The sequence below is a fragment of the Oryx dammah genome, unplaced genomic scaffold, assembly GCF_014754425.2.
Source record: "Oryx dammah isolate SB20612 unplaced genomic scaffold, SCBI_Odam_1.1 HiC_scaffold_2, whole genome shotgun sequence".
Taxonomy (NCBI): Eukaryota; Metazoa; Chordata; class Mammalia; order Artiodactyla; family Bovidae; genus Oryx; species Oryx dammah.
Window position 1 is genome coordinate 60,164,058 of NW_024070186.1, and position 26,297 is coordinate 60,190,354.

At 44.4% G+C, this 26,297-nt stretch overlaps 1 protein-coding gene across 1 annotated transcript in view; it reads right to left on the bottom strand.

Moving 5' to 3' along the window:
• Nucleotides 1-25,638, bottom strand: part of SLC7A14 (solute carrier family 7 member 14) — a 53,327-nt gene extending 27,689 nt beyond the window's left edge. Inside the window, exons 1-3 of the mRNA XM_040249029.1 lie at nucleotides 25,189-25,638; nucleotides 5,023-5,259; nucleotides 3,267-3,484 (exon numbers count right to left, since the gene is read on the bottom strand). Of these exons, the coding sequence (XP_040104963.1) occupies nucleotides 3,267-3,484; nucleotides 5,023-5,259; nucleotides 25,189-25,492 (759 nt within the window). The 5' untranslated portion in view covers nucleotides 25,493-25,638. The remainder of the gene's footprint in view (nucleotides 1-3,266; nucleotides 3,485-5,022; nucleotides 5,260-25,188) is intronic.
• Between the last annotated feature and the right edge of the window lie 659 nt (nucleotides 25,639-26,297).

Below are 26,297 nucleotides of genomic sequence, written 5' to 3' on the forward strand. Positions count from 1 at the left end.
GGTGGGTTTCCCTTGTGGCTCAGATGGTAAAGAATCTGCCTGCTGTGCAGGAGACTCAGGTTCAGTCCCTGGGTTGGGAAGATCCCCTGGAGAAGGAAATGGCAACCCATTCCAATAAACTTGCCTGGACAGAGGAGCATGGCAGGCTACAGTCCATGGGGTTGCAATGAATTGGATATGCCTGAGTGACTAACAAATTTCATCAGATTTTTTTTTTTTTTGGTCAGGGGTGGGGGTCAGATTTTCCCTAAGGAGTGAGGAAGTTCATGCAGTTGGCAAGTAGGCAACTTGATTTTGCTGACAGTTGTTAGAGAACAGAGTAGGGAGTGTGTTTATTCACTTGGTGGATGACATGCTCATGAGAAGGTGTCAGATCTCAAAAAATACCATGTATATTCAGAGTGCCCTTGCTGGACTGGAAAAGTGACCTAAAACCAAAGTCAAGAAAGAACAGGTCCAGGCAGTGGGCTGGGGAGGAGATGTACAATGCAGAAATCCAAGGCCAGGCAGAGAGGATGAGTCAGCACCATCTTCACGCTGGGCTGTCCTTTGTGCTCAGATGATGTTTATAGGCACAGCCACTAGGACACAGATTTGAATTTCCTGCAGGGAAAGAGGACTCACAGCGAAAAATCCAAAATCCCAGCCAGGTTTTTTTTGGTGACCAACGACCAGCCTACTCCAGGTAGTAGGTTTGGGTTGGAGTGAGGTCAGTGGCCAAAGGTGCAAAAAAAAGACAGTTGGTCCCATGCGTGAGGTCCTGGGAGCAGTGGAGTGAATAAGGACTTTGACTCCTCCAGGACTGGAGTTGAGTTTCACTCTACTATCGTCTAGACCTGTGATCTTAACTTTTCTTGTGCTCAGTTGCTCAGTCAGGTCTGACTCTTTGTGACCCCACAGACTGTAGCCTGCCAGGTTCCTCTGTCCATGGGATTGTCCAGACAAGAATACTGGAGTGGGTTACATGCCCCTCTCCAGGGGTTCTTCCTGACCCAGGGATCGAACCCGTGTCTCTTATGTCTCCTGCACTGGCAGGAGGGTTCTTTACCATCAGCACCACCTGGGAAGCCCCAGGCTTAACTATGCTCCCATTTTAATGCTCCTCCCAGCTCCAAGACTTCCAGTCTTTGTGAAGTTTAAAGGAAGTGTTAAGAAGACTCAGAAGGCAGGGGTCATCATACACAAGGTACTCGATGTAGTGGAAGGGGCTTTGGAGCCATACAGCTGGGAGGGGATTTCAGTCCTGGCATTGACTAGCTAAGTGACTTCCGGCAAGTTACCCAGCTTCTCTGAACCTTGAGTTCTCCATCTGTAAGTTGGGGATAGCGGCACCTGCTTCAGAGTTTTGTTATAAGAGTGAGATAATATTCATAGAGCATGTGCTGGGCACCCAGAAGGTAGTGGGTAAATTCTAGCTCCTTCCTCCATCATGATCATTGTTACTAATTATACAATGTGGACTTAAAAATGTCTAAGGTTTTATCATCTTTTTGCAAACATTTGGTGCAATTAGTTTTACCACCTGATACCTGAGAAAATTGGAAAGCAGAGAAGTTAATTGTTGGCCAAAGCCTTACAGTAAGTCCCTGACCCACTAATTTCTTACATTGTTAAGAAAACAGTGAGAACATTTTCATGTGCTATGATGAAAATGCAGTTGAGTTCTGGGAAAACATTCTTTATTTGTCACTATTATCATTTGTTGTTTTCTTATATGATAGGAAGGGAACAATTTGTATCATGAGAAAATATAGACTTGGGGATCCAGAATGGGGTCAACAGTGTTTCTTTGTCTCTTCTTCTGGTATTAACCAGTTTGAGGATTTATTCACCTCAAGGAGGAGGGATGAACTCTGTGGTTCTGCAGAATTCTTACTGATAAGCAGAAGACTAGAAACATTGGCTTAAATTGTTTCCTTGCTTATTTCTCTTCACTGAACAGCGTGGCATGGTTTAGAATACACAGAAGTTATTTTGAGTGTTCTCCAAGAGCAATTTCTGGTCCCTGGAAAGCCAGTGTAAGCAAAGACTACACAAGCAAATCTGGTGGAATCCTGCCTTCTGTCCCTGATGCTGAGTGGGTTTGTCTTCTGGCCTCAGTTTCTTTATCTGTTATGTGAGGGGGTGGGACCAGGGGGCCTCTAAGATCCCTTCTAGCTCGAACTTCTCTGATTTCTGTTCTACAGTTTGAAAAAAAGAAGATTGGGCAAGCGAATTTTACCAGTAAATCTGTAAAGGTGGCATTTTTAGTCATATAGAGGAAGAATTCAGGTGTGACTTAGAACTAGCACTTGTCAGTATAAAGAATTTGCTGCTTGGACCTTTCCACCTTTCTTTAGCATAAACCACACCGTCAGATCACTGGGATGAGATCTGAAGATGTTTTGGTCCAGCCCACTCTTTTGTCAATCCCCCAGACCACACCAGTGGGCTTCTCTGCTCTCAGACCCCAGCAGGACTCTCCGCCTTGGATCAAACATTGAGCTTAGATTTGAGAACTGTTCCTTTCTTAGTTCCATACTGAAGCAATGCTCACCCCTTCCTTGCCTGCCCACTGTTCGGGCCTCTTTTTACTGCTTGTCTATTTACCAACTGTCTGAACTGAACAGTCCTATAGAGAGATTCTATACGACTGAGCTGATCATGTGCAGGCTTTGGAATCAGACCGTCCTGTCTTTGGCTCCTAACTTGGGCACTTATACTATGTGCTTAGTAGCAAGTCATTTGACCTCTTTGAGTGTTGTTTTTTCATCGGTAAGACTAGAATGTAAATATCCTCCTTGCAAGGTTATTGAGTGAATGTTAGTCTCCCTTAGTCATGTCTGACACTTTGTGACCCCATGGAGTGTTGCCAGGCTCCTCTGTCCGTGGAATTCTCCAGGAAAGAATACTGGAGTGGGTAACCATTTCCTTCTCCAGGGAATCTTCCTGACCCAGGGATAGAATCCCAGTCTCCTGCACTGCAGGAAGATTAAATGAGATATTATATGCAGAATTAGGCATAATTGCAAGTGATCAAAACTTCAAATCTATTATCATTTTCCATATAACATAGGAGCTCAAGAAATGTTTGTGAAACAGCTAAAGAAAAAAAGAACTATTTCTTCAGAACATTCTGATGAAATTCAGATAAAAGGTGATGAAGAGAGTGCCATGAAGATTATGGGATAAGCAGCATTTCTTTTAACTCATGTCTCAAACTGGTCATAGGGTAGTAGGCAGAGCATGCAGCAGGTACACCCACAGGGATTTAGGAATGAACTTACCCCTGACCAGCCATAGGGCAAGAACTGGCCCTCAGCCCAGTATTTCCCATTGATGAAGAAGAAGCCTGCAATCATGATGAACACCCACACGGCCAGGTTCAGCACATTGAGTACATTGTTGAAGCCCACAGAATTCTTCACCCCCAGCGCAACGATGATGGTGACGATGATTGCGATCACCAAAGCCAGAAGGTCCGGGTAAGACTGTTCTCCTTTCCCTAGAGGATAAGATGTGAATTAATAATATTGTCCAGGCCCACCCAGTGCATCTGCACTCAGAGAAGGGTGGACAGTGTGTCATAGAAGGAGAAGGAATCGGGGGTGTGTGTGTGGTCCACAGGTGTCTAGTTGCAAATGGGAAGGTTTTGGTATGTAGGTGAGATGACCTGATATCCTGGACCAAAAATGGGGATTCATAATATAACAACTACAGTAGTTCCTCTGGAGCCAAGGCATGGGACATCTGAAGTCAGGGCTATCCAAGGACATTCAAGTGTATACACGGATCTAACGTGTTATTTGAACTATTTTATCTTCATTGTTGTTTACTTTATAGCCCATGAGTATTCTATTTCATTCCAGCAATCTCTTTATTAGCAAATTTAAAAATGTGTGTCTTTGACAATTATTGGAAGAAGGGTGTTCTTTCCATTTGTGTGATTGCAAAGAAGATGGCTGGGGAACTCTCTCCGCCTGTTTGGTCTTGTCTGTTGGCCAGTGGACTCCTGCCCTCTATAGAGGGAAAGTGGCACTGCTTCAGCAGTCAGGCTCCTGGATTTCAGCTCAACTCTGACCTGTAACCAGCTGTGTGGTCGTGGGCAAATGTCTCCTTTCTCTGAACCTCATCTGTAAAGTAAAAAATTTGGGCTACCTGATTTTGGAGGACGCTTTCGGACCTAAAATTCTATGAAATCGGTATCCTGAGAAGGTGTTGTCTTCATATTTTAAAATTTTCTCATCATATCTAGGTGCTCAGCATTTTGGTCAGCTCTTCTGAGACAGGGGCACCAATGACTTGTATGCAGCCACTGAATTAGTCCCTGGATGTTTTGGAGCAAGACTTCCAAAGTCTCCTCCACTACAGTTTAGCTTCCCTTGATTGTGAAGGGACAGTCAGATAACTGAATGGAAGGTGGGGCTCAGAACCTGAAGTCTCAAGGTATTTGTTACATGATCTTCTGGTTATTTAGTATTCACTCATTTTGTTATACCCATTCATTTTGTTTCTTTTAAATATATTCTCTTATTTAAAAATTAATGCATGCTGGTTTAGGATAAATTTTAAAAAATCTTTTAAAGAACCCATCAGAGAAGTTCCTCATAGTTCTTTTTCCAAATTACTCGTATTTTTATATAGTTATTAACGTGACGCATATACAATTTGTGTCCTTTGTCATACAGCATTACATTAAAAACATTCCACGCTCTTCAACAGACTTCCTGGTCATCCTTTTAATTGCTAGCTATGTTATACACGGCCATAGTTTACTTAATCAGTTGCTCCAATGTAGAATACTTAAACAGTTTCTAATTTTTTGTTATTATAAACAAGGCTGTGATGAACATTTTTTCATATAAAACTTTTATGGAAATTAGAATAGTTTCCTTTAGGACAGATTCATTCATCCATCACTTGGCAAAAAAAAGACATATTAAGGCCCTAGGTACTTGTTGCCAAAAGGCATCCTGAAAGAGGAGCCGCTTTATTTGGCTTAGTGAATTTGCATGTCGGAGTTAGAGGCTATGGCAGGCTCACCCAGGCCGTTGAGGGTCCCCACGCTGTCCACCATCCACCGGCTGATGGTGTGGTTGGCCAGTGAGTCAAACATGCTGCTCAGAGCGCTGGCACCGGCCGCAGTGCCAATCAAGTACTCCAGGATCAGGTTCCAGCCGATGAAAAATGCCACAAACTCCCCGACAGTGACGTAGCTGTAGGTGTAGGCTGACCCTGTGGTCTTCGGGACGCGGACTCCAAACTCTGCATAGCAGACACCTGCATGGGACACACACATGAAAGATGGATTTCAGGAGACGAGCTAACCTTTTGGTGGCTAACCATCTGGGAAGATAATCCTGGACATCTCTGGGGTCTTAGAACAAGCACGCAAAGTTTTATGTAAATGAATCAATTCAAAGCCAGTTCTGATGTCTTCCAACTTTACTTCTGTAAAAAGTCTAAATAAACCTGAATGCCAGACCTAATTCTAAGGAATGATTAGAAACTGATCTTCTTTATTAGAAAAACTCCCATTTATTGTATGTATCTCTGTTGTTGTTCCATAAGTGTCAGATATCCTGAGTGAACTTGGGTCTAATTCATTATGACCATACAACTGATGTCACCAAGGTTAGATTATGTTAGCATTCTTCTCTTTTCATTTTTATTTGTTACCAAATGTGTTCCTCATTTAAGGGTGATACCTGGAGCAGTCTTTGAAAATCCTGTACTATATGGGATGGGAGGTTAATTAAAAATGCAAATGTAAATAAATAACTAGGCACATGCAGCAGATAATCTAATGAACACCTTTAGAGTATCTCCTATGTGCTTGGCAAGATGCCAAATGCTGGGAATAGAAAAAAGACAAATGAGGCAGGGCCTAGCCATCAAGTGGAGCTATGCCAGTAAATCCCCACACTTTGTAGGCTGTATGAGCTCAGTAATGCAGAGACGTACAGGAACACAGAGAGCAGAGATGAGACGTGTGCATCAGCTGGTTCTGAGGTATATGGAGGAATTAATTGGACTCAGAAGGAGGACTGTGAGGCAAAGGCATGGTGGGGAGAGGCTGTATGAAGTTTTGGGTTTCCACCACTGGAGGACTGCGAGGAGACGAGGCTGGAGAGGCAGGCAGAAGTCACATGCTTTCCAAAGTGGGTCTAATGGGACACTTCTACCAGAGTCATCTATTGCACTTGATCTTAGCCAGAAGGCCAAAAAGCGATCAGAGTCATCTATTGAGTTGTGATTTCAGGAGATGGGGACCAGGAATATGCATTTTAATAAGCTTGCCACTTATATTTGAGAAACACTGGTATATTGCCTCTGAGAAACACTGGTATATTTTTTGTTTTATAGAATTAGAAATTAAATTAGAAAGAGGCTGGGAGTATATCAAACTTCTGGAAGTTGGGAGAATATTCTACATGGTACTAGAAAGTCTAGATTTGGGGCCAGTGGGTGGGATACTGAGAGGGAGGACGGAGTAACAGCTTGGAGGAGACACACCAGGAATGGGAGACAGAGGTAGAGGGGAACACAAAGTTAGCATTACTTTCAGTTCCAATTTTGTTCAGGGCCAGCCTGGCGGTTCTCATCACAAATCAGGGAAAAATCATTCATTCTTTTGTGACTGAAGAGAGCAAGTTTCTTCTCCTTTGGAAGAGAGTAAAATCAATGCACGGATACAAAAGCAGAGACATCAGAAGCAGTGACACAATGCATGACTACATGCGACGCGCCCTTTCTTACTTCCCCTGGGTGGCCTCAGTGCCGGCGCCTCCATATGGAAGGAGCCCTGGACAGCTGGGTTGCCCTCTTGTCTCAACTCTGCCTCGAACCTGTGCACCGCTCTATGTGTTTCCTTCTTTGTAAGGTAAAGGAATTAGGCTGGGATGCTCTCTTTAGAATCTTCCTACTCTTTCAACAATAGGATTCTATTGTTATATGGAATTCTGTTACAAAATGTATTAAGCATCGTTTCCTTTCACATTAGTTACTATATTGTTCTGTATTATGGAGATGCTCTCAAGGCCAGCAAAGCTGTTCATCCCTACCTTGAATGGCCTAAGCTGTTATTATTTTGAGTTTCTGTGTCAGCCCTCTTCCCTCCACTTTGTAAAATAGTTTTCCATCTCCTTGGAGGTCAGACTGTCAGTCATTTCTTCTTGTTACTGTTGCGGGGCTTACCTGGAGTGGTCTGACCTCCTCTTTTTCTAAATTGCTGCTTCTAACACCTAATGTTTAAATTGTTAGAGTGAGTCTAAAATTAAGAGGAAGTGGTCTCGGAAGGAAAGCCTGAGGAACTCTAGGAGGAAAGTATAGAGTGTGAGGGCCTGATGATATTTTCTTGGTTGCTGGGGGAACTGGTATAACTTATGTGTTCTCATCTTGAGGGGACTTGAGCTTGCACGTTAAGTAGGTGTCTCTTTAAGTGCAGTGTAAGGATTTGGGAGGTAAATGATTTATTCTCTTTAGTGCAGGATGCACAACTTTATCAAGTAATTCTTATACTCTGTGAGCTTCTTTTCTTCATCCTTCTTTACCACCTGATAATGTACAAGGCTTATAAATAGGATTTTTCCAAGTGGCACTTTTGAAATGGGCATCCGTTTGATTGCAGATTTAACTTGGAGAGCCAATATTTTTCTCCTTAATATTTGATCTGCCAAATTAAGTAAGAAAACACTCAAGTCACTGGCCAAGGGTGATTAGCAAAGAGTCAAGTCTTCCTTAGGTCTTGTGAAGGGACCTGCCCATCCCTTGCTCTCTTGGGTCAGAGGAATGGCCCTGTGCTGTGCATGGTGTAGGAGCATATGGAATCTTAGGTACTTATTTACCCCAAACATGCTTGGGTCTTGATGACTGGGGTTTGGGGAGAACAGTGGGAAAATGAATTAGCCACTAATCACGTGGGATAGTTTCTGCTCGCAGAAATCATTTTTTGGGACACACTGTCATTTTGAAACATGTTGTAAAGGATTTTATTTTTGAAAGCTTCTGATTTATTTGCATGCAGGAATCCAAGCTTTTTGTGGGTGCTAGAGGGCTTCACTGGTGGCTCAGTGGTAAAGAACCCACCTGCCAATGCAAGAGATGTGGATTCTATCCCTGGGTCAAGAAGATCCCCTGCGGGAGGGCATGGAAACCCACTCTAGTATTCTAGCCTGGAGAATCCCATGGACAGAGGAGCTTGGTGGGCTACAGTCCACAGGGTCGCAGAGTCAGACACGACTGAGCACACATTTATAGAGTGTATTCAGGGAAACTCAGTGATGAGGAATGAATGATTTCAACTCCAGTATCCTGGAAAAAAACTGGAAAATGTTGTCAATCATTCTACTCCCTCCCCACCACCCTCACCAACTATCTCATGTGTAAGAGACACATTCAAGGGTGTCTTTCTAATTTCAACAAGAAATAAAAACCATGGAAAAGGATGCCATTTTTTTTTTTGAATTTTTTATCCTAGATTAAGTGGTCACTGAATATTCAAAGGCAAGTTACTTATCTCACGTGGGTAAAACTAGAGGGCCAATTAGAGGAGCTTTATGCTCCCTTCTAGTACTGTCCTTTGGTTTTAGACCTAGAATCAACTCTTGTGTTCATGGGGGAAGCCCTGTAGGAAATACTTCAAGCCAGTAGTCTTGCAAGGTTGTACTGCCTCCTAGGGGGAGTTTTGGTATTCTATGAGGGTGTCTATGGTTCACATGATTATTGTGGGCCCTCGTGGCATTAAATGGGCAAAAGCCTGGGCTGTTAGACATTTTGTAGTGTGTGGGACCGTCCCACAGGATGATGCATTGTCCTCTTACTTGATTCCAAAGTCCCAGTGGACATTCATGTAAGACACAACATATTTGTAATTTCTGAGCTTAAATCTATCTTCACTGGACAAAGCATTTTTTGTTTGTATGGTTTTATGTACACTGAATTATTCAGGGATGTAACAGTTGGGTAAATTAAGGGACAGCTGTAATTTGTTTTGTTTGAAATTTACCAGGAGTTGGTTGTCATTTGGGAAAGCCACATCAGCAGCAGCTTGACTCCTGGTCTTTGAGCACCAAATGGCACACGTATGTGAGTCTGCTTTTGCAGCAGCTGCATTCACAGGGGTTATGCCCCAGCATCCATATGCTGAAATATTATTTTCATGAGAAATTACTTTTCTTTCCTTTGTCTTCCATACAGAGGTGATTTTTTTTTAAGTTACTGCGTAGGAAGGTAACATTATCTCTAGTTTGCATTGCAGAATAGTAGGAAAAGAATTGCAGAATATTTATCACCTAAAATTGATTTGGTGAACCAAGAAGCAGACTCACTATTCTAAATGAGAGATAAGTTTATAAATAATCTCTACTCAATTTAGCAACTCATTTCAAAAATTTATTGCCCCAGAGTTACCCTCCTAATCATATTTGCCTTCTGCTGTTATCAAAGTGACTTTGCATTCCTTGGCTATTCATCAAGTGGTTGGAGAGGGAGAGGCATATTGATTCCAAAAGGATAACCGTGTAGCTGGAGAAAATCAATATGCAGTATAATGTCAGGGTGCAGATGGCCATCAAGCGTGTGCTGCAGACATGATGGACGTGTTCCCTTCAGAGCTGTTCAGAAAGGCAAGTCGTTGAGCAATACAGCAGCTTCATTTCAGTGGGACTAAAGAGAAGAGGAGTGATTTATTCCTCACATCCTGCAACTCTGATACCCTTTTTGGTTAGCTGCCTTTTAAGTCTATTGTAAACATTCGTTGTTGTCATTTAGTTGCTTAGTTGTATCCGACTCTTTGCGACTGCATGGACTGTAGCCCGCTAGGCTCCTGTCTATGGGATTTTCCAGGCAAGAGTACTGGAGTGGGTTGCCATTTCCTCCTCCAGGAGGACTTCCTGACCCTGGGATCGAACCTGTGTCTCCTGCATTGCAGGCAGATTCTTTACCACTACGCCTCCTGGGAAGCCCCTCCTCCTGTTCTTATTTTGTATCCCTAGTGTTCTGATTTATTTCTATATCTAGAACTATTTTTGGTTAAATTGACTAACTACCAGCCTGAACCCCAGGGAAAATTAGGACTTACACATTGAAAAGAGGCTTGGGACAAGATACCAGAAGCTTTCATCTTTGAAACATTCACTGTCAATCCCTTTGTGTATACCTCAAGTGATATGTGATTTGAAGTTCAGAAAAATTTGGTTCCTTTCAATGTGAATTTCTTTTGAGCTTTGCTATGACATATATAGGTGTAACAGACTAACCTTCAGTTAGATGCTCCCAGGGAGTCTACAAACAATATTGAACTTTCTAAACTTGTGCTGAAGACAGCACTACCCAAGACAATCACTATATGTTCCTCCCCATATAATGTCATCCTGTCACTTAAAACCTGTGCTCGTTCTCTAGTTCCAGGAGGCATAGAACCAGGAGGCAAAGATTCTCCACCCTAGGAGGATGTAAAGGAGAGAGATCCAACTGAGAGTAGGTATAAGTTAGAGAACACTTTCTCCACTCAAGAAATATGTTTCCCTCTTCCTTCCACCAAAGAGAGCCATCAGACAAATAAGTCCTTTTTAAAAGTGTACTTGCTCTTAGAAAGATTAAATCTAGAGATTATTTACATTTGCATGCCAACTACTCTACTCAGATAAACAGAGGTTTTCCCATTACCGTGTAGTTGAACTTATTGACTAATTCACTAACCTACTTATCAGTGAACTTACTAATTTCCTGAATAACTTCAGACTTCCTAATTTCCTTCCTTTAGTGCCTACTAAATCAGGCACTGTGGTGATATCATATCAGAGACTTAAACGGTAAGTAAGGCAGCTCTCCTGACTTTGAAGTGTCTATATTCTAGTTGGGAAAGGGTTTAATAAACAGATGATTCCCCACAGCTGGTGTTTAATGCTATAGAGTATACATGAGGTGCTCTGGGAGCCCAGTGTGGGGAGTGTGGTTCTTGGGGAGCATGGTTCTTTGATGGCTGGGGAAGTGGAGACAAAGTGAGGAGGCTTTTGAACTGCATCTTGAAGGGTGAACTGGGCTTTCCCAGGCAGAAGAAAATGGGAAAGGATGGTCTCAGGCAGATAAAATGGCACAGCTGGGATGATCTATGGGCAACTCTGGGGACTGAGGGTGATGAGTCTGCAGAGGGGGGCTGGGACCAAGTTTTGAGGGAAAGAACCTGGTTATTAGGTTGGGGGAATCTAGCAGAAAAGGGCTGTACTGTTATCTACTATAGTTACAAAACTTTGTCTTGCTTGTAAACCCCACTCTGCCCACAAAGTCTTATTTGAGAGCCTAATTCATAAGTAAGTGAACACTGGGTGGCTCTGTCTGAAGAGAGAGTGGGAGGCCTGCCCAGGACCTTCCTCATCCCACGCCTCCCCAAAGCCTCTGAGTATACTCTGTAGACCACAGGCTGAAGCTGAGTATTCAGTTAACGACAGAGCTGGGATCCAAACGGAAGTCCCCAGATACCCAGTTCTAGGCACTTTCCAATTCATTCTTTCATCATACGAAATATTTATACGGCACCATCTTGATGCATCTATGTGAGATTTTAGGAACTTAAAGGTGAATAGGAAGAATATAGTTCCTCTTTTTGTGGGTCTGACAGTCTAGTGGAGAAGACAGACCAGAAAAGCAACAAGTTTAAGAAAACAAGAAAGGAGATATTAGTTGCAGGGGCTGGGGGAATACATGGGCTGATTTAAAGAGATGCAACATTGAGTTCTGAAGTGAGGTCTTCAGAGAGCCGGAAGGACTACCCATAAGGAAAGAGGGCATCAGGAGGTATGGGAAGCAGTGGAGAGAAGTGTTCATGGAAACAGTTAACCAGCCCTGCAGTTTCATTCAGGTCTCTGGGATCAGTCCCGGCCTGCATCAATATTGATCAGAGCGTCTGCCTGGGGTAGCTGGCCACAGGTTGCAGATACCCAGCCTGGCTGGTTGTTTTGAACATGTTTTATCTGTCAGCAGTCCTCCTGAGTGCCACTTATCCTGTCTTCCAGACTCGGGGAGGAATCAGTTGTTGGGTGACACCAGAGCAATTCACCACTTAGACCCGAACATGTCTTTAAGGACATCCTCACCAAAGATGGCATTTTGCTGAGATGATCGTTATCCATCTCCTTCTCATTTTCTTATTCTTCTTAAAATGTCTCTGTTCCATTTATAAATTCACAGCAAGGCTATAGCGGTTATATATATAGTGAGCCCCCTACATATGAACCTTCAGGTTACAAACTTTCAAAGATGTAAACATGCATTCACATGTCCAATCACATAAGTCAGTGTCTGTGTCCAGCGTATGTTGTCACATGCGTAAATCCTCTACAAGTGGTTGTGCTTTCGTGTACTTTACTGTACATTACTGTGTAGAGTACAGTAGCACAGTATCTTTATTTCAAGCCCAGGATGTCTAGAAGCAGCATAAAAGCAGCAGTGATGTAGCTGGTACTACTGTACTTTTCAAGGCACTGTACTGTAAGATTAAAAATGTTTTCTTTATTTTTTGTGTTTGTTTTTTTATGTATTATTCATGTGAAAAGTATTATAAACTTATTACAGTACAGGACTGTATAGCCGAATGTGTTAGGTACCTAGGCTAACTCTGTTGGATTTTCGAATGAATTGGACTTGCAGGCTCTTGGAATGGAACTCACTCGTATGTAGGGGACTTTCTGTGTTGCTATGGTTGCTAGTTCTGCTTACATGTGGCTTTGGAGTGGGGTATAACAAGAAATCACAGGACCCTAGAGAGAAATAATGTGTGAATTCTCTGGGAAACATTTGTTTTCTCAGCAGCACTGAATTCCAGGAGGTGGTGCTGAAGTATCCCCATCATTTTGTCCCCCTTGAGAAGCATATTGTTGGGATCTAAGAAACATCTATTCAGCCCCCTGTCAAGTGTGAACCCCTACGACCCTGTTCCAGTGTCCTGTTCCTATGCTCTTCATCAGCCAAGAAACTGGGGGGTTTCTGTTTCAGGGGGTAATCCATCAGGCACTCTCTCCGTCTCACCTCAACTGTCTCTTCTACCTGAGTAGCCTTGGTTACTTCATCACTTGTCAGTGAAGCTTGGGCCAATTTTTACAAATGTGTCTGGAAGAAAAATAATTTGTCTTGGAACTCCTGTTTCTTTGCATCTGAGAAGAGACTTATAATTTTTTCTGCCAAAGTGGGCCTCAGGTGGACAATAAGAGCTTGTGTTTAGGGGATGGGCAGCATCTTCAATCAGAGGGGTGTGACACTATTACTTACTGAAACTGACAGGACTCCAATTACAGTTGGGAGGAAACAGAACTGGAAAGTTCCCAGCCCACAGCACCAACATATCAACATACAGACAGGAAGGAAAGAAGCTGACCTCAAGGTCAGAGAAGTGACCCCCAAAATAGGTCAAGGAAGTTTAATAATTCACTGATTAAGTGTGATCGGACTGTTTACTCTCTTGCCTTGATCTCCCCTTTGAAAATATTTTAAAGGTTATTAGAGGTATGGTTTTCATAATATGATGAATTCCAGTAATATTATTCCATAATATGATGAATTATACAGTCTAGTCATGCTGTTGTTAATATCATCATTAGTGTACATTAGTTAATTTTTAATACCTTATCAAGGTATGAGGATGGTAATAATAATAATGATCATGTGGCTGCTTTCAACTAAAGAATCCACAGGGTTAGTTGCTTCTGAGTCTGTCTTCTGGCCCAGATTGATCCCTTTTCATTGCTAAGGTGGCAGGTGGTCTCAAACCGCCCTTTTTTCTGCTCCTAACAATTTCATGTTGGTGACCTTGGGTAAACATCAAAGGCAGCCTCAGAGGGCAAAAGATGTTACAAAAAGGAAAACATGTTTGGGGGCATCTACCTCTGTTAGGCCCATTGTATGCAGTTACCCATCAGATGCTCAAGTGAGCTGTGAGGTAAGGCTAGAGTCTCCATCAGCAGCCCCTCTTGGCTTTAGGAGAAGCTGTGAGGTGTCATAGGAGTCACACAGCCTCTCGAGGGAGACAGAGAGTACTTAGGACAGTTAAATAAGATAATGCACACAGATCATGTTGCCTAGTGTCTAGCACACTGTAAGTGCTTGATAAATGGCAACTAGAAGTTTTGCTAACTGTGGCCTTCAGTAAGTCACCCAATTCACTGAGTCTTAGTTTCTCCATCTGGAAAATGGCAATGGTGATGCCTACCAGGCAAGCTGTCATGGGTCTTGGCATTTAGCAGGCACCCCTCCAGCGGCATCTATGGCTGTAATTATAGTTGAGGAAAAGGAATCTGAGAACTTTACTTAGAAGTAGCTTCTGGAGTGTTTACGTGGGAGCCTTGGCCTCGTAGGTGGAATAAAAGAGATTAGAAGCAATTATTGTTGGCTGATGGTGTTAGAGAGTCAACATTAGCAGAGATATCAGAAGTAATCTAGCATTCAGATCAAGCCCTGTGTGTGCTTGGTTCACTTCTAAATCTGAACCTGGAAAAATTTCTTTCTGGGTTCTTAATCTTTAGTATAGGGATAACTGTTCTGTTCCACAAATCCAGTTAGAAATTGTGAAGATGAAAAGAGAGTTCCCATTTTCTTGTTCAGCCTTTCTTTATGTGGAGAAGGCAATGGCAACCCACTCCAGTACTCTTGCCTGGAAAATCCCATGGACGGAGGAGCCTGGTAGGCTGCAGTCCATGGGGTTGCGCTGCCCCTTGGCCAGATGACTCTGATGACTGGACCAAAATGGCTTTGTGCAGAAAGGCAAGGAGAGCAGGCATGGAAATAACAGCTTGTCAAAGATTTTCCAGCTCATTTCTCTCCAAAATTGGGCAATGCTCCTATTCCTGAAGCACAGGAATGTGGCACCAACAGAGGGCAGTTTTAAGAAGTGAGGGGACCAGACCACTACCCCCTTGTCCTGAGAATTTAATGGGCAGGATCAAAAGTGAGTGCTAAGGGAACACACTTGAGCACTTGTGTGGCCTCCTCAGCCCACTTGATGAGCAGGTAGGACCAGGTTCTGCTGGGACAGGCTGTGTTCTCGGCAGATGCCTGGGAGGGTGAGACCCAGATAGTCTTTCGCGGGCCTGGGCCTGCTCTCAGTGGAGGATATTCCCAGAGAAACCCCCTTAAGAGACAGGCATCATCTTGACTTTTTTCCAAAGTGGCCACATGCAGGGAGGGCAGAGTAGGGCCAGAGAGAGGCTCAGGATTTGGGAGGCAGTTAGAGAGAACTTTCTGGGTGGAGGGACCCGGTGGCAGCTCCAGCTTCTCTAATTGTCCTCCCTCCCAGGATACGAACGCCTACCACTTGCACCTCCCTTCCTCTCCGGCCCTGTTTCTGCTCTCTAGCCCACAAACTCTAGAAGAGTTTGGTCTTCCCTAGGGCATAAGTCTGAAGTTTGTATTTTAGGAGTGAGTGTTGCTGCCTACTGGCCCATGAGGTAGGAAGGATAGTGTGTGTGTTAAACAGTACTGGGCACAGCTGACCAGGATCCAGGGGTTACTGCTCTTGCCAGATTCTCATCTAAGTGGTCCTGATGGGTTTTTTCCCAACTAGACAGCCCCTACTGAATGCAGTAGCAGAGGTGGGATTTTAGCTGACTCTTCGGTAAGACCACTCCAGTGAATGGAGCAGTGAATCCCTTGCATATGTCAGTGGCTTCTTGACAGAGGCATTCCCTCCAGGGGGAACGTGGAGTGCTTTCGGCCTGATGTTTCATGTCGAGTGCTCTCATAATTAAAACACGCTTAGAAGTGTTTGTGAAGGAGCAGGCATTTGTATCCATGTTTTATACATAAGAGGAACTTACTGCATTGTTTATTTTCCTTAAAAAGTCTAGGAAATTATAAACTGGGGTATTTATAACTAAAATCTCAAGATAAATAGCCAAGGAGTGGGAGGCAGGTTCAAGAGGGAGGGGATATATGCTTACTTATGGCTGGTTCACATTGTTGTATGGCAGAAACCAACACAACATTGTAAGGCAATTATTTTCTGATTAAAAGATAAATAGCAAAGGACTATTAATTTTTTTAAACTTTTTATTTTGTATTGGGGTAGAGCCAATTAACAATGTTGTGGTAGTTTCAAGTGAACAGTGAAGCGATTCAGCCATACATATACAAGTATCCATTCTCCTCCAAACCCCCTCCCATCCAGCCAGGCTGGCACAGAACATTTGAGTAGTGTTCCCTGTACTATACAGTAGGTTGCCAAGGACTATTATTGAATTCATTCCAGAATAGGAAATTCCTGAAGCACTGATAGGATATAAAGATATATTTATGAGTGTTCATGTATACATGCATAATTATGTAAATGCATACATATATTTCTATATTTTCAACTACTTTGCATGGAATTTTGGGACCCAAGTCTATGTCTAGTAGCCATGTATGGATGTGAGAGTTGGACTATAAAGAAAACTGAGCACCGAAGAATTGATGCTTTTGAACTGTGGTGTTGGAGAAGACTCTTGAGAGTCCCTTGGACTGTAAGGAGATCCAACCAGTCCATTCTGAAGGAGATCAGTCCTGAGTGTTCATTGGAAGGACTGATGTTGAAGCTGAAACTCCAATACAGTGGCCACTTGATGTGAAGAACTGACTCATTTGAAAAGACTCTGATGCTGGGAAAGATTGAAGGGAGGAGAAGGTGACGACAGAGGATGAGATGGCTGGATGGCATCACTGACTCAATGGACATGAGTTTGAGAAAACTCCTGGCGTGCTGCAGTCCATGGGGTTGCAAAGGGTCAGACACAACTGAGCAACTGAACTGAACTGAAGTCTATGTCAGTGGTGAAGTAGAGCATGAAACGTGTGATGCTTGCTTTTCACACACATACAGTCACCCATGGACACACAATAAAGCACAGGCCCAGGCTGTGTCCAGGATGAATGCATTCCCTGGGTTGTTAAATCAAAGGTTCACTTTATTGCTTGCTGTTCTTTTTCGTGCCACCTCTACCCTTTGTCTTATAGTGTTTGTCTATGCTGTACCCCAGAAGTGGCCAGCTCCTGGGTACAGGAGGTAGACAGTCCACTGGAAAGGCCAGTCATCAGTGTCCCTGGGTCTTGAAATGTCAGCACTTACACATTCTTCACTTCCTTGTGTAAGAATCTATTCTTCCTTCAGTTTCATTCCTACTCTTCTGCCTACATTTTTCTTTCTCCATTGTTGCTTCCTATTTCTCCATCTCCATCTGACTGTGGCCATTTAACAAAGTCCTGCCCTTAGTTCTTTTCTCTTCATACCCCTCTGCTTTGGTGACCTTACCTCTTTTCCAGGGCTTGGAGAGTTTGCAGGGCCCTCCCTGATTCACTTGGGTGGCCCTGGCCCCTTAACCCCAGCCTTTGTGACCTGGCAGCATGAGGAGGGACACTGAGTGGGACCGGATGTTTAGAGCAGGTGGCTGGCACGAGCAGTCCCTGAGCTGCTGTGGCCGGTCACAATGTCTGCCTTTACCAGGCCTCCAAGGGCGAGAGCTGGTGCCTGGCACAACTGCTCTTCATGGTTTCCATCTGCACACCTGCATCAGGTGGCTATCCTTGGTTGTTGTGCCTGACTCATCTCTAGCCCCTATTTCACTGCACAGAACGGAGGCTGCTTAAATATCTTTTTTCCGAGAGAGAGAGTACTTTGTCATGGTACCCTGTTTAATTTACATGGAGCATTTACTACAGTTTGGAATTTTTCTATATATTTATTTACTTGTCTTCTGAGGAACCGTCTTCTTGTATGTTTTGAAGCACAACTTGTTTGAAGGGACTGTCCCTGTAGAGATAGAGTTCCTCTTGGGCAAATACCTTCAGAAGTAAAAGCAAGCTCTTCGCCCACTGTTTATCTGGAGAAAGGGTGGGTAGGAGGTGGGTCTGAGTCTTCTGCTACGTGTGCATGGAGGGACTTCCGAATCTGAACCACAGATGGCTCATTTGCACCAGGAACAAGCCTAGCCTTCTTAGGTTGGAGACCTGGTCAGCAGTAGTGATAGTCATAAAAATAATAGCGAACATTACTAAATACTGACTATATGCACCAGCTCTGCTTAGCGCTTTCCATACGTGATCTGAATCTCACAAGGTCATAATGGTGCTGAGGCTGTCATTATTCCATTTATAGAAATTGAGGTCAAGATCTAGGTAGGTTCTCAGGACTCCCTGATCTTTTCCACTTGCAGAATACACCTAGACAATGGCACGTGTATGAATGTGGTCAGGAGGTCCTGTGTAAAGGGACGAGGCTGTTCATAGGTACAAGTGACAAGCCTGGCCACCTCCTGTGGCCCTGAGGGCTAAGGGAACAATACCCTGGCACATCTGTCATTTTTGGCAACCTGCTTGGGGAGCCCTAGGTTAAGTGCATTTTTTAAGTCTCACAAGTAAATGGCTGAGCAGGGCTTGAAGTGAGGTATGTCAGCTCTGGGACTGGTCACTCCCATGCTATGTGGTGGTGGGGTGTGTGTGGGGGGGAATTGAGGCACTGGACCTTTTTTTACAAATCTTTCCCCTCCCTGGGTTCTCTTTTTCACCCTAACTCATATGGGCAAGCTTCCCTGGTAGCTCAGATGGTAAAGAATCCACCTGCAATGCAGGAGACCCAGGTTTGATCCCTGGGTCCAGAAGATCCCCTGGAGAAAGGAAAGGCAACCAACTCTTAATTTTCTTGCCTGGCAAATTCCATGGACAGAGGAGCCTGGTGGGATACAGTCCATAGGGTCGCAAAGAGTTGGACATGACTGAAGCAACTAACACTTTCACTTTTAATCTAAACTCTTCATTTTGCAGAGGAGGAAACTGAGGGCACAAGATGTAAATGACTTGTTCCAGGGTCCCAAGCTGCTGGGGGACAGGGCTGGACCAGATCCCAGGTGTGCCAGGCCCTTTGTCTCCTGCAGTGCCCACGACTATTTCATGTGTGCCTGTCTTGTTTCTTCGCATCCATGCCAAGCCCCTTGTCTTGGAGTTCTTTCCTGTCTTCTGCGACATCTCTGCGTTGCCAAGCACAGAGCTGGTGACCAGTCCCTCCCACAGCCACGCTGGGTGCTCTCAGTATGTCCTGTCCACCCCAGCCAGTGCTGGAGAAGATGTAAAAGAAGCCCAGCCTCTCCTGGGTTTGCTGGAGGGAGCTTATTTTCACATTAAGTGATCTGAGAAACTTGCATATTTCTATTAGATTGTGCTCACCTTTCCTGAACTGGTAACTGACAGCCTTCCTACCGGGCTGTCAATCCAGCGCCCTGTGGAAGAGCTGCCTGCACTTCACAGTACCCTTCTCTCTGCTGACAGGTGACGGAAAGGCACTGCACTTTGAAGTCACTTTCATGACCCAGGTTACAGAAGTTTTGATCTAGAAAAGTACTCATTTAATCAATAGAACAGAGTGAGCTGCAGGCTCTTTTAAAACCCCAATAACAATGAAGCTTTAGTTAAAAAAAAAGAATGAGGGTTTCCTTGATTCACTCAGTTTTCTCTGGTGAGTTTTTAAATTTTGGGGGGGGTGTGGCTGCATGAAGCAACATGGGGGTAACAGCCTCTGGAGAAGGCAGAATCAAATTTAGACTTGCCTTTTTTTGCCTCTGACTACTTTGTTGTCCTGGACAAGTCACCCAACCTCCCTGAACCTCAGTTTTGTCACCTGCAGGGTGAATCTGACAGTGGTACTTATTTTGTAGGATTTGTTGGGAGGATTGTGCAGCTGGTTTTCAGCTGGTGCCAGGCATATTCTTAGTGCCCAGTGGTTTAGCTATTATGGTGAGCTATACAACAGGAACAGTACTATCGCCTAGCAGGGAGGCTGAGAGGATTAAATGAGGTAGTATATGCATGGTGCCTAGGGCACGGTATTCGCTTAATAATAATAATAACAACAGTAATAATAGTAGTGGCTAACATTTATCAAGTGTTTACTAACTGATGTCTTAGAGACTTTACAAACATCAGGGGCAGCCGCTATTATTATTAAGATTTCCAACTTACAGCTGTGTATTTGGACAATATGTTGGAGAGCTAGTCTTCAAGAAGCTTGAAGGCTGCCCCGCATCTGTTCATCTTTGCATTTCTTCTCTACCCTCTCAATGTTTCTGCCTCTCCCACTCCCCCTAGTGATTAAGAGCAGTTCTCAGATATGTTTGGCTGCTGCTGCTGCTGCTAAGTCGCTTCGGTTGTGCCCGACTCTGTGCTACCCCATAGACGGCAGCCCACCAGGCTCCCCCGTCCCTGGGATTCTCCAGGCAAGAACACTGGAGTGGGTTGCCATTTCCTTCTCCAATGCATGAAGGTGAAAAGTGAAAGTGAAGTCGCTCAGTCATGCCTGACTCTTAGCGACCCCATGGACTGCAGCCTACCAGGCTCCTCTGTCCATGGGATTTTCCAGGCAAGAGTACTGGAGTGGGGTGCCATTGCCTTCTTCTCAGATATGTTTGGAGGAACTAGTAAATGCAAGTTTGTGGAATGAATGAGCGATCTGGGTCATTGAAAACAGGTTGCAGAAGGGCCAACCCTTCTGGTGGTCACCTCTCACCTCTGCTTCAGTTTGAGGAGGGGAAGCTCACCAGACTACCTAAATAGACCCTAAGTCTTTAGAGATCTCTTTGGCTGTGAAAATCAACTGGAGATGAACACAGGAACGAGGAGGCCCAGCTTAAACTTTGTGGAGATCTGCAGAACCGGCGCAGGGAGGAGATTGGGAGCCTCGTCTGTGGGAAAGAGTTCTGCTCCCCTTACCACCTCCCCAGGGATTCAGTTACCAGGGCTCACCGATGGATGAGAAGATGCGAAAGAGAGAGTGAGAATCTTTCACATGATTAACACAAAATGATCAACCCTAGTGCTGAACCATAGACTGAGAGTGCCAAGTGGTCCCTGGAGTCAGACTGTTCATGCCCTTCCCTGTTCTGTCACCTCTTAAGCAAGAACCTTAAACCAACTGCCAAACTTTTCAGAAACCTCCTTTTTTCTCATCTGTAATATGAGGACAATAACACCACTTACCACATAGGGTTGTTGTGAAGACTGAGTGAAATAATGTGTAAATCACTTAGAACTCTTTTGGTACACAGGAAGTGCTCAAATCATCTGCTTCTGCTGCCACTGTTATTATCAGTACTATTATTGCTGTAATTACTTATCAGGTTTAGTGTTCATCTCCAACAGTGGAGATAAACCCAAAAAGTGATTGGTCCTTTAGGGTAGAGACAATTTCTTATTTATTTCTGGTATTGCCCTAAGACTGGCATATAGTGGGTACCCAATACAGCTTTCCCAAACTGTATCTTATTAGATTTTTGCTACTGTTTTTCATGAGCAGATAAAAATTATCAGTACTGTGTACCAGCCAGGGGACTTATGTTGTGAATGCTTACTGTCATTTATCCTTACAAAACCCCCTGAGATGTGGGCTCAAAGAGTTATCGTAGACAGTGCATGATCTTCGGGGTCATTCAGACCTATACTCTATTTGAGGTTCAGTTTTATTAATATTAAAAGGACTGGAAATAAACAAGTTTGATTTCCCCACTCACCTCCACAGGAGCCTCTTGGGGCAGGTTGCATTGAATGGCCAGGTGTCGCTGGCATGGAGACCTTGCTTTGTGTTTCATCCCAAGCCAGCTAAACTAGAGAACTCTGAAAACTATCCTGCTTTCATCCCTCATCTCTTCATAAATCTGTCAGCAGTGACCAGAGAGAAAACTACTTCCCCTATCTGGTTTATACAATCTGGTATACACAAAGGGTTTCTAAGGTTTGGCACGGGCATGGGGTCTGGATGTGTGCTGCTGAGCTATTTGAGAGTAGATAAGACCTTTTGGATGAAGGGTAAAGGTTACAGCACAAGCTGCTTCCTCTGATAAATTTCCTCTACCTGTGATAGGCTGTGGGCAGCTGTGGTGTTGGGGCAGGAATGGTAGGAGGAGCCTGGGAAATTATTGTAGCTTTGAAACTTGTCCAGTTATAGAGAAAGTGGCTCCCTCTCTTAGTCTGATTTGTTCTGTATTGTAAACTGGTTTGCATGGCATGGAGGATGATGCCACAAGGGTAAAAATCTCTTAAGAATCTGCTGGCCAAATAGTTTTTATCTTAGCATATGTTCCCTCTTCTTGTAGGTCATGGCTATTCCATAGGTAGGTCCTGATTCCTATAATGGAGTAGTTCTTAACCTGGGCTGCACATTAGAATTCCCCAGGGAATTAAAAAAAAAAAAAGCTATTAATCCCTGGGCTGTACCCCTATCCAACTGAATTGGATTAGAATCTCTAGGGGGTAGAGCCTGGGCATCAGCATTTTAAAAAAGAAAACAAAATCAAAAGAAAATTTAAAAATGAGCCACAAGCTGAGAGAAAATGTTTATAAAACCACACATCTAATAAAGGCCTTGTATGCAAACTATATAAAGGAGTTTTAAAAGTTGATTAAAAAAGCCTGAAGACTCCGATTAAATAATGGGAAAAAGATTTGAACAAACACTTTACCAAAGAGTATATATATGCCTGGCAAATAAATAAAAAAAGATGTTCAAATATTCATAATTAGGGAAATGCAAATTAAAACCATTCTGCTTAAGGCCAGAGGAGAAAAGGACCATGTATTAAAAAGCCTGAGGGTAGACAGGAGCTTGACTACTGTGATATGGAGAAGCGGTGGGGAACTGAATCCAGTGGGAGGCACTACTGAGGTCACGATGTGGGAGTGGAAGGAACATGGTGGAGGGGTGCTTTCCTTGGTTTAGTGACCAAGGATCATAGAGTGAGAGGCCTGGATGAAGAAACCTAATATAAAATTGCCAACTTTGGCATAGTTATTTTGGTCCTGGCCCTGGCTGGGAGCTCAGGGAAGGTTCTGGTTGGCTTCAGTGAGGAGGTGTCTGTTACAAAGGATAGAGCAGTACTATGGCTGAGATCAGGTGCAGAGAGGAGTGTCCCTAATGGGGGAGAAGCAGAGCTTTCTTTTGGTGCCTGGTGGAGTTACTGGATAGTACTGGGGCCTTCGGAGAAGCTAGGCCAGTGATGTGCTGGTTAATGTATAACAACGCACTCTCTGAAAACAACAAACAAACAAACAAACAAATGCTGATTTGTAGTGTTTGCCAATATCTGTGGTGTCAATACTCCCTCCAGAGCCCTGGTCTAGGTTACACATGAGCACGTTTAGAGGGGGAGAGGCTCCCAGAATGTGACTGGGCCTGGTTCTGATTTCTAAATGTAAGCTAGCACCATGAAGGATAAGCTGTGGGGATTCACTTGTGGGAACTATTGTGGGTTTGGGGGACTGGGGCACAATAGAATGGGACATAGAGGAGACTGTGGGGCTTACCCGATGGCTCAGCAGGTAAAGAATCTACCTGCCAATGCAGGAGATGCGGGTTTGATCCCTAGGTTGGGAAGATCCCTTGGAGAAGGAAATGGCAACTCACTCCAGCATTCTTGCCTGAAAAATCCATAGACAGTGGAGCTGGAGGGTTCGAGTCCATAGGGCCACAAAGAGTTGGACACAACTGAGCGACTGAGCAGAGAGCAAGTGGTCTGCATTGACCAGGCAGGACCTTAGCCATCTGCCCTATGCCTTCTGTAGGACATGTGGTTATATGCCTGCCTTTTGTCTTACCATTGCTATTCTGTTCTGTATGCTGACATTTTCAGATTTATAAATTTATGGTGAGTAAGAATCTGGCATCTTCCCCCAAGTAATTTCTTTGCCAAACAAGTTTGAAAATGATTGCAATCAGGTTAATAGAATTTCAAGCATCCACAGGATTCATTCATGTGAATAAAATTTATTTTCATCTATAAGGAAAAAAGTCCTCTTTTCTGCAGGAATCTCAGTTATTAGGATATTCAGGCATATTAGAGAATGACTTAAGGAAAATATAGTGGTAAAACCAACAAGGATATAAGCCATGGCAGGAGATAAATCTTTCACATCACAGAATCATTCTTCTCATCACATTAAAAAGATGACGAACGTAAAGCAGTGTACTTTGTGGTTGCATGTCCCTGGTCTGTGCATCCCAGATGTGTGCATGTGTGGGTGTATGCTCAGTCGTGTCTGACTGTTTGTGACCCCACGGACTGTAGCCCATCAGGCTCCTCTCTCCATGGAATTTTCCAGGTGAGACTGCTGGAGTGGGTTGCCATTTCCTACTCCAAGGGAACCTTCCCAACCTAGAGGGAAGACGTCTCTAGCTTCTCCTGCATTGGCAGGTGGGTTCTTTACCACTAATGCCACCTGGGAAGCCCGTGCATCCCATAAAGATGAAGACTATTTAGCCTGGATGTGTGATACTAGTGTGGAACTCTCCTTGTGGTCGTATGCATTAGTACACAGAACTCCCAGTATAAGTCAGCACCTTTACTGCTCCAGAAACATTTGAAGAGGCCACAGCATTCATTGCCAAGACACGACTTGACCCACGTGATTTGCCACCCTCAAATCCACCTTGAGCTTTTGCAGTATAAGCATCAAGAGCAAGACGTTTCCCTTCTTTTTCAGGGTTTCCACTGACCCATCCCTGGCATTCTGGGAAAATACTGTGGACCCCAACTCAAGAGGAGGAAAGAGGAAAAAGAAATAGCGCTGTTTCATAAACTATCAGTATGTAAGCCCTGGTGCCTTATTTAAAAAAACAAACAAATGAGCTTTATGATTTTTTCTCAAGGAGAGAGAAGGGGCTTGCTGAGCTACCGCTGCAGAATATCAAGCTGTTGAAGCGCTTGCAGCAGGTGGTGCTTTGTGGTTCTCACAATGCTTTATATTTCTTAGCTTGGTTTCCTCCTCCTTGGAGATCACAATGCCAGTTTGAGACTTGTCAAGTCCCAATTGCATCAGGTTTACTGACGTGTCATTTTGCTACTCTGCCTATCCATTATTTATTATTTATATCTTGGCTATATCCTGCCCCCCCCCCCCACGAACCCCCCCACGCAAAGGGAACTGACCTACCTTCCCATGAAAGGAGACTTAGAATAAAAATAGAGCCACTGGGACACGACAGGGAATGAGACATTGGGCAGTGGGTAGGCACCAGGGTAATTATTTGGATGGAGAAACCAAAGGAAAAGGAAGCTACCCAATGAGCCAAACCTAGCGCTGAACTTCCGGCTAGTCAACGCAAAAAGCTCTACCATTTCAGACCTCTCACTACTGAATACTCCAGAAGAGCGGGAGGAACGGTAACAGGCTGGCGAGCGCGGCCTTCGCCTTCATCGAGAGGCTTACCTGACAGTATGGACGCGACGGCTGCAATGATGAAGGACACAATGACACCGGGTCCTGCCATCTCCTTGGCCACCAGCCCAGACACCACGTACATCCCCGTGCCCACGCAGCTGCCGACGCCGAGCGAGATGAGGTCCACGGTGGTGAGCACTTGGGCTAGCTTGGTGCCATGTGCCGTGGTGGCCCCAGTTCCCTCCAGCATGGACTCCACCGGTTTGGTGCGCAGGATCCGAGAGTGCATGGCATACCAGGCGGCCCCCCACTGCACTCGCCGGGGGTCGAGGGAGGTGAGGAAGCCACTCATCCTGAGAGACAGGCAGTGGTGAAGGTCAGCTGACAGAGGCGGGCTGCAGAAGCCTCAGTGGCTGCTTCTGGAACTCATCTAGTGAATGGGGATCTCCCTTTCAGGAAAGGTCCAGAGGGACCTGCAGCAGCCTTCTGCTGGGCATGAATGTCTGCAGGAAACACACAAGAAAGAGGAAGGTGAGACCAAGCGGGGAACAAACCATGACCTGGAGACAGAGGTGAGGTCGGTGCACGGAACTGGTGGAACTGATCTGTCCTGTGTATTCATAACGCAGAGGGTTGCTTTGCCCGCTTTGTGTCCCTCCCAGTCCTAAATGACAGTCTGTAGTTTGTGCTATGTTGCATGGTCCTTCTGAAGAGGGTGGTCTGAGTTAGGGCTCGGCCACGGGACCTGCAGTAAGTTATGTCATGTCTCTGTACTTCAGTTTCAACTGTACAGTGGGGATGGTCAAGCCTCCTGCCTTGTGTTGATGTGAGAATTAAATAAGTGTTTGTCTAAAAAGATCTTAGGGGCTTCCCTGGTAGCTCAGATGGTAAAGAATCTGCCTGTAATACAGGAGACCCAGGTTTTATCCCTAGATCAGGAAGATGCCCTGGAGAAGGAAATGGCAACCCACTTAAGTATTCTTGCCTGGAAAATTCCATGGACAGAGATGCCTGGCAGGTTACAGTCCATGGGTTCGCAAAGAGCTGGATACACATACACAGAAAGATCTTAAGACAATGCCTGGCAGGTGGAAGATGCTCTTCTGTCAACCCACAAGTGCCTCTTACCTGGCTCTGCTAAGGCTTGGTCTGTGATT